The 8971-nt window shown below is 45.4% G+C and overlaps 1 protein-coding gene across 3 annotated transcripts in view; it reads left to right on the top strand.

Annotated features, from left to right (window-relative positions):
- NPC1 (NPC intracellular cholesterol transporter 1) overlaps positions 1–8971 on the top strand; it is a 66316-nt gene that overhangs the window by 22870 nt on the left and 34475 nt on the right. For all 3 annotated transcript variants that reach the window (XM_045296146.1, XM_045296143.1, XM_045296145.1), the window contains exons 2-3: positions 4818–4940; positions 6833–6939. In XM_045296146.1, the coding sequence (XP_045152081.1) occupies positions 4818–4940; positions 6833–6939 (230 nt within the window). The remainder of the gene's footprint in view (positions 1–4817; positions 4941–6832; positions 6940–8971) is intronic.

The following is an 8971-nucleotide window of genomic DNA, read 5'->3' as shown; positions in this document are numbered from 1 at the left end:
TGCCTACAGATGGGCTTTGGGTCCCCACTCCGCACTCCCCCTCATTCACAATGATATGATTTTTTGTTCTTTGATACCTGATACCTGATCCCTTTGACACCTCGTGGTCACACAGGCTGGTGTGCTTCTTCCATATGGGCTTTGTTGCTTCTGAGCTAGATGGCTGCTTGTTTACCTTCAAGTCTTTAAGACCCTAGACGCTATATCTTTTGATAGCTGGGCACCATCAGCTTTCTTCACCACATTTGCTTATGCACCCGCTTATCTTAGCCCTTCTGAATTAATACACGAAGGACATCTAGAATACTGCATGGAATGTGGCAAGTGCCATTAGGCTGCTTTAGGCAAGCCGACTTTTGGAAAACAAATTCAAGAACATTAACCTGCTGTGGGGGAAAAATGATCCCAAATCCAAATACACTTTATAGAGACTCCCTTTTTTAAATCATAAGCAGGGAAAAGACAAATCATACAGATGATGTAGATCATCAGTGTGAGGCGGTAAATGGTGTCCAAAGGAGTAAGGGCCACAGGACTAATTAAAGAAGATAGACCACAAAGGCCATTTGTCACTAGATGAATCCACCTGCCCTAGGTGGGACTGTGAGCTAAGTGGGAAATGGACTGTGGTTGGGATCATATGCTATTGTAGGTGTAGAAAGCTTGCAGAAGGACTGGGGGTCTTCTGACTACCCTGCTTGGGGTAGGTCTCAGGGCCATGTGACCGGGTGCCTTTTCATTAAGGGCACACCCATACAAATTCCTGAGGCAAGACTGCCATAACTCACTTGCAAACACAGGAAGCCAGAGGGCAACTGTTTACTTTGCTGGTTAAGGGTCAGCTTGAACTCAATGAAGACAGGATTTATGTCTAGACTCAAAATTCCTTGGTTCTCTGAGAAAATGGTCTGGGGGCCACATCTGGCCTCCTGTGGCTACTGGAAGAAGGAGTAGTCAACTAGAAGTAAGCTCTCTAGTTTACTAAATGCTCAACCTGTAGTCTTCATTTGATCTTCGCTCCCAACCTGTGAGCTAGAGGACATTGGCTTCCTTTCACAGGTAGGAATTCCCCCTCTGCAAAGCTAAGTAAGGAATATGCTCCAGGTGTGATCTGGCCCAAAAGTCCAGTATGTAAGAGGTTCAGTGCTTGTCACTTCCCAATTCTTTCCTTTGTGGCCCAACTAGGTGAATTTAAGGAGCCAAAAGAGGGGCAAGTTAAGAAAAAAAAATTTTTAAGAGGGGCAAGTTGTAGTTCTTATTTTAGACTCTCGGAAGAATGAATTCAGAGACATGAAGAGAAACCTTAGGTTCCTGCACACCTGTACACCCCAACCTTTTGGGTGTTTTGTTTGTTTGTTTCATGCTTTTCAGGCTTTAGGGATTATGTGGGAACTTGTATCTTGAACTCTAAGGAGCAGTCATAGCACAGTGGTTAAGTGCCTGACAACAGCAGAGAGTTCAACAGTTCAAACCCAACAACTACTGAGAGGGAGAAACACGTGGCAGGCTGCTTCGATAAAGATCACAAGCTTTTGAACACCAGTGAGGCAGGTTTGAGGAGCCTTGGTGGGGTAGTGGTTACAAGTTGGTCTGCGATCTGCATGGCCGATGGTTCAAAACCACCAGTAGCTCCTCAGGAGAAAGACTGGGGTTTCTACTCCTGTAAACAGTTACAGTCTCAGCAACCTACAGGGGTTGCTAAGAATCAGCAAGGACTCAATGTTGGTGAGTTTTGTTTTGGGGGTTGTTTTTTTTTTAGGCAGGTCTGCTCGGCCCTGTAGGTTTGCTCAGAGTTGGAATCAACTCAATGGCAGTGGGTATCTTGATCCTGAGGACCAACACAGATTTAATTAGCTCGTTGCACATGCTTTGATCTTGTGCTTCTTGGTCACTGCCAGGAATTGGTACTCATGCTGTTGCCCCTGTTCAGATGATTTTTAATAGCTTTGCCACTAGGCATCTTGAAATCAGGATTTCTTTCTCAATATCCTGATTTCTCTGTTGGATCCAAAGCCCAAACCTACTACCATCAGTCAATTCTGACTCAGACTCTATGTAAGGTTTCTGAGGTTAATAAAAACTATTCACAGCCATATAGTCTATTATGACTCATAATATAAGACAGAATAGAGCTGCTCCCCAGGGTTTTTGAGGATGTAAATCTTTGCAGGGGCAGACCGCCTTTTCCTTAACCCTCAGAGTAGCTAGTAGTTTGAAAGGCTGGCTTTGTGGTGAGCAGCCAAGCCTGTAATGCACTACTCTGAATCCAGATTCTCTGTGCTTGCCATTGCCTGCCCTCCTCTGACCACAGTGCTCTGTGGCTTTGTAATGCAAAGGACTTGGTGGTGCCTTGGGCCCGCCCTTGGGAGCCACTGAGTGACTCACACTGCCCTTCCTACTTGCTTCTGAATTTTTCTGACAGCCTTGTGACTCTCACATGAGGAATGAGTGGCTCTTGAGAAATTTTTGCCATAGAGATTTTTTTAAGATTGCCTTTTACCATTCTATGATGCTCACCTTCCGGACACAATTGCTGAAGACAAAGCGGGTGCATAAGCAAATGTGGGGAAGAAAGCTGATGGTGCCCGGCTATCAAAAGATATAGTGTCTGGGGTCTTAAAGGCTTGAAGGTAAACAAGCGGCCATCTAGCTCAGAAGCAACAAAGCCCACATGGAAGAAGCACACCAGCCTGCGTGATCACGAGGTGACGAAGGGATCAGTTATCAGGCATCAAAGAACAAAGAATCATATCATCGTGTGCTTACCTCCCTGATACGATGGCTGAAGACAAATGGTTGCATAAGCAAATGTGGCGAAGAAAGCTGATGGTGCCCGGCTATGAAAAGGTATAGCATCTGGGGTCTTAAAGGCTTGAAGGTAAACTAGTGGCCATCTAGCTCAGAAGCAACAAAGCCCACATGGAAGAAGTACACCAGCCTGTGTGATCACGAGAAGGGATCAGGTATCAGGCATCATCAGAATAAAAAATCATATCATTGTGAATGAGGGGGGAGTGTGGAGTGGAGACCCAAAGCCCATTTGTAGGCCACTGGATATCCCCTTACAGAAGGGTCTTGGGGAGGAGACGAGCCAGTCAGGGTGTGGTGTAGCAGCAATGAAAAATACAACTTTCCTCTAGTTCCTAAATGCTTCCTCCCCGCTCTCACTATCATGATCCGAGTTCTACCTTGCAAGTCTGGCTATACCAGAGGATGTACACTGGTACAGATAGGAACTGGAAACAGGGAATCCAGGGCTGATGATCCCTTAAGGACCAGTGGTGTGAGTGGTGATACTTGGAGAGTAGAGGGAGAGGGTTTGAAAGAGGGAACCTATTATAAGGAACTATATGTGACCCCCTCCCTGGGGGACGGACAACAGAAAAGTGGGTGAAGGGTGATGTCGGACAGGGCAAGATATGACAAAATAATAACTTACAAATTATCAAGGGCTCATGAGGGAGGAGGGAGGGAGGGGAAAAATGAGGACCTAATGCCAGAGGCTTAAGTGGAGAGGAAATGTTTTGAGAATGATGGGGGCAATGAATGTACAAATGTGCTTTGCACAATTGATGTATGTATGGATTGTGATAAGAGTTTTATGAGTCCCTAATAAAACGATTTAAAAAAAAGTACCCAGACTAAAAAACAAAAAGAAAAGAAAGTTACAACTTTCCTCTAGTTCCTCAATGCTTCCTCCCCCTACTATCATGATCCCAGTTCTACCTTACAAATCCGGCTAGACCAGAGGACGTACACTGGTACAGATAGGAACTGGAAACACAGGGAATCCAGGGTGGATGATCTCTTCAGGACCAGTGGTGTGAGTGTCGATACTGGGAGGGTAGAGGGTGGGTAGGTTGGAAAGGGGGAACCGATTACAAGGATCTACATATAACCTCCTCTCTGGAGGACGGACAACAGAAAAGTGGGTGAAGGGAGATGTTGGACAGTGCAAGATATGATAAAATAATAATTTGTAAATTATCAAGGGTTCATGAGGGAGCGGGGAGGGAGGGGAAAAAGGAGGAGCTGATGCCAGGAGCTTGGGTGGAGAGTGGATGTTTTGAGAATGATGAGGGTAATGAATGTATAAATGTGCATTACACAATTGATGTATGTATGGATTGTGATAAGAGTTATATGAGCCCCTAATAAAACAATATTTAAAAACAAAAGATGATCTTTTACTTAGGATTGATTGCTGTTATTATTTTAGTCTTCGTGTTACTGACCTACTGTTATTAACTTAAATCTATGTAGAATGTTCTTTCATTATTTAGAGCTTATGTCATTTATTGTGCAGATGTACAAATGAACGCCTTCTTCATCGCTAACCATCTTTCCTCTACATTGTGGTTCTTACAGATCAGCAAATAAAGTAGCGAGAACATTGAAAGCATGTAAAAAAAATTCCACACATACTCGTGTATAAACTGAGGTTTTTTTTTTAACACATTTTTTAAAACATTTTATTAGGGGCTCATACAACTGTTATCGCAATCCAAACACACATCAATTGTGTAAAGCGCATTTGTACATCATTTTTAATGCAGTTTTTGTGGTAAACTTAGGCGTCTCAGCTGATGTTCGGGTCGGCTTCCACTCAAGTATATATGGTCACTTCCATCATTTCCCACTGCCTTCTTTGCCAGTTGTGCATGTGGCCTGTTTGAGTTAGTATTTTTCCAGGCGTGAAACTCCATACCTCTCACTGTTGCTTCCTTCTGATGGTACATCATGGCTGGGTGCTTTTTGATGTTGACGTGTTTTTAGCATGGAGGACCTGGTGATAGATTTGTGTTGCCTTCTTTTAGGTGTTTTCCCAGTCCTGCGTCTGGTATGGAGAATGTGGGATTGCGACCGGAGATAAGAGGTACAATTGCGAATATTCTGGGCCAGCGAAGCCACTGCCAAAGGACGGGTATGACTTAGTGCAGGTAAGTTCAGATCTCCGGGAGTGGGGTCTTCTGTGAACAGGCCTTCATTAATAATATGGGACGAGGGAACTTAAATCCTACCCCAGACCCCTTATCTGTTGTGTGTAATGGCATTGAGGGTAATGATATAAGTGCAGAGGATTAATTTTTCATGAACTGATAATCACATCTGTTTAGATTTAACAGCAGTGGGTTGCTCTGGGGAGACTGACCTTGGCAGGGATGGGGAAATGTGTCAGCAGATAGCCGGGCATGGTCCCAGATTCCAAGGCTGGAACGGGCTCTGTTGCTGGGGAGCTGCCGCTTCCTCGTCCCGTTTCCATTCTGCTCACTCTTGTTTTTTGCGAGACCTTATCTGTTTTGGCTGCTTCCAAGGTTGTCTTTGTATCACCCTTGGTGCCCAAGGCTCTAGGACTTAGCAAAACCAAGTTGACGTGGAAGCAGACCTTCCAGAATCACTCGTTTCTTTCCTCAGAACTCAATTTGCCTAGAGGGACTAAAGGGACCAGGAGATAGCACTTGAGCATAAACACAGAGAGCAATGGAAGGAGACCCAACTCTTCCGTTCTCACGTGTACTATATACCCAAGCAACACAGACAGACACATGTGCACCAGTGTTCATCATAGCCACCCATCTTCATAGCAGCTGCGGGGTGGAAATGTAGTGTACAGTAGAATATTACTTAGCCTTAAAGAGGGATGAAGCCCCAATGCATGCTACAACATGATAAATTTTGAAAACCTCATGCTGAGCAAAAGTAGTCCATCTCAAAAGGACAGATAAAATGTGACCTGACTTATATAGAAAAACAAATCTATAAAACCCCCAAATTATTGCTGGCTACCAGGGGTGGAAGGAGCAAGGAGAGAGGAGATTTCATTTAGGGTGTGCGGAGTTTCTGTGAATGGTGGTAGAATAGCTTGGAAAGGGGCAGTGAGAATTCTTGCACAGTTTGAAGAGTATAAATTTTATATAAAAAGGACTCCTGGTGGCACAGTGCTTACTATTTGGGCTGCGATCCACAAGGTCACTAGCTCAAAACCACCAGTTCCTCTCTGGGAGAGAGTTACAGTCTTGGAAACCCACAGGGGCAGTTCCATCTGTTCTATAGGATCACTGTGAGTTGATTTGACTCGATGGCAGTGGCTTTGGGGAAGAAGAGGTAAAATTATTTTCAAGGGAGGAGAGCCAACTTGCACAAAAAGGGGGGGGGCAGGGAGAGTCTTGTGAGGTCGGCTTCAATCTTCAAGGTCAGCATTTCAAAACCCCCAGGTGCTCCTCGGGAGAAAGAAGGGGCTTTTTATTCTTGTGACCTGTTAGCCTTGGAAAGTCAAAGGGGCAGTTCTGCCCTGTCCTATAAGGTCGCTATGAGTCGGTAGTTAGTGTTTGGGTTTTGGTCTTTTTCTACTTTTTATTGGAATCCCTAGCTTGTAAATCAGTGGTTCTTAACCCTTCTAATGCCGCAACCCTTTAATACAGTTCCTCATGTCGTGACCCCAACCATGAAATTATTTTCGTTGCTACTTCATACTGTAATTTTGCTACTGTTATGAATCGGGTGACCCCTGTGAAAGCGTCATCTGATCCCCAAAGGGCTCACGACCCACAGGCTGAGAACTGCTATTGTAGATAGTAAGTTTTTTGTTTATTGTCTTTTATTAGCATGCTTCCGAGGTTTGCAAATATGACGGGGCTTCCAAAAGTTTGTGGGAAGAGGAAAGAAAAGATGATGCTATTTTCTCATATGCTTTTTTTGAATCCCCCGTTCTGTATCCTCACCCTTGTGCACCTGAAAAAGACCCCAGGAGTGGTTGCTAGATTCCACTGCGAAATGCTTGTCCTATTTCTGCTTCTGCTGCTCTGCCTTATCTGTGCCTCTCGCCCTGAAGGAGCTCTGTCCAGGATTCTTCTTCGACAGCGTCAACCTCTGCTGTGACGTTCAGCAGCTCCGCACACTGAAAGACAACCTACAGCTGCCTCTGCAGTTTCTGTCCAGGTGAGCTGACCGCTGGGGCAGATAAAACAAATGGTTTGTTTTAAGGTACTTCAGGACCAGTCAAGGCACCCGGGTGGCATAGTGATTAAACATTTGGGTGCTAACCATAAGGTCTGTGGTTTGAACCCACCAGCCAGCCCTCGGGAGAATGATGTGGCAGCCGGTTCCCATGAAGATTTATAGGCTTAGAACCCCTAGGGGGTGGTTTGACTCATTGTGTCGTCACTGTGAGTTGGGGTTGACTCGGTGGCAATGGGTTTGGGGCTTGGGATACTAACCAGTAGCATCCCGATTTTTTTTGCCGGGGGTGGGGGGTGGGGGGGGCATTTTTTGTTTTCTGTATTTTAAGAATCCATTTGAAGACTGAGGAGAAATCAATGTAATGTACTAATTATCAGACCTGCCTCTCATTCCCATTACATTCAGAGTTGATTCTGGGTTTTCTTCCCAGGTATCTCAGGTTATAAGGTCCCTCCTCTGTGGACCAGGTCTGTTCAGACCTGAGAACTCCCCAGTGTGCCATGGGAGGAGAGTTGCTGGGGTTCCCCACAGAGTCTCTGCCCAAGACCCTGTACAGTCGCTAAATTCTACGCTTGGCTGATAGGCCACCAGGACTCCTCTGATCCATAGTGTAACCCCAATTTAGCCCCTGCCAAGTGTGTAACTCACTGGCTGCCTTGGGCCTTGGTCTCTGTCCTGCAGTAACACTGCGTGCCCGGATCTTGGTCTTCAGTAGAGCTTAACAAGCTCTTCCTAGTGTAATTGGCTGGTTGTATGCACATTCATTTCCTGCCCACTCTATTCTCTGTGACCAGGCCAGTGTAAAGGGTTGCATAATCCTGGTCTTCTGTGGGCTCAGCAGCTCTCCACTGTGCACAGAACCCACTGGGAGCATTCGGTTAAGACAGCAGGCTGTGACGTCGTTCTAAACGTGTCAGCCTTCGATGTTAGTGAAGCATATATGAAGAGGGGACAGTGCTTACCTGTGCACTTCAAGTCAAGTGATGGAGTGCAGGTCACGTTGGCTTCCCCCAAGAAAAGCCTGCTGGTTGTCCAAGTTTACAATGGCAATGCAGTGTGGGAAATCATCACTAGAGCATATTTTTATTGGGAGTTAGTACAGATATCATATCATTCTGTAGTTCAATGACATCCCACAGTATTGTGCAATTGCAACCCCGATCAGTTCAAAATATTATTTTCCTTCTTGAACTTCTTGACATCAGCTCCCTTTTAAGCACCCCCACCCCAGGAGGTGCATCAATCCTGGGTTTCATATATTAAAAAACATACAAGCATATAACAAAAATTCAAGAGGGTCACCCCCAATGACAAAACACATCTGAAATAAACCCCAATATGAACAAACACAAAACAAAAAGATACAGAAAATGTTGAAAACCAGATCAGGCCTAACGTGCATGGGGTGGGGGGTGGGATCAACTGACAAGGTTTTAACCATTCAAGTCAGGTCTACTAGATCATTCTTTTGAGACAACATGCCAATCTAATATGTCATAAAATGAAAGTCTCATGAGGCCAGTATAGCCCGTGGAAGGAAGGTAGACATTGAGGGAGCCAGATTGGAGACACTCGTCATTCAAAACACTTCTACCAAGCACCCTTCTCAGTAAAGCAGAAGGTTTCCCCAAGTTACTATTGGAGACACCAAAGCTTTACGTATGATAGCCAATTAGTGAGAAACCACCTACTGTGTGAACTACCCCACGGCCCTCAAAGTCGATGATTGTGGAGATGCGCTGCTGTTGTTGGCAGCCACTTAGCCAGTTCCAGCTCACAGTGGCCCACTAGGCTTGAGCAGAGCTGCCCCACAGGGATTTTTTCCAGCTGTAATCTGTATGGCCCCACATCACCAGGTCCTCCGCCTGCAGAGCTGCGGAGTGGATGCAGCTCACCGGCCTTTTCGTTAGCAGTTGAGCTCTGAACCATCTTGCTGCCAGGGCTCCTGAGATGATATTTAGTAATTTGGAAAGAAGCCTGTTTCATAGAGAAAGGCAGACGACCGTTTGCC

This window comes from Echinops telfairi, unplaced genomic scaffold (genome assembly GCF_000313985.2).
Source record: "Echinops telfairi isolate 266 unplaced genomic scaffold, ASM31398v2 ScPeMD7_7400;HRSCAF=8409, whole genome shotgun sequence".
Taxonomy (NCBI): Eukaryota; Metazoa; Chordata; class Mammalia; order Afrosoricida; family Tenrecidae; genus Echinops; species Echinops telfairi.
Note: the sequence above shows the minus strand (reverse complement) of the source record. Positions and strands in the feature narration are given on the sequence as shown.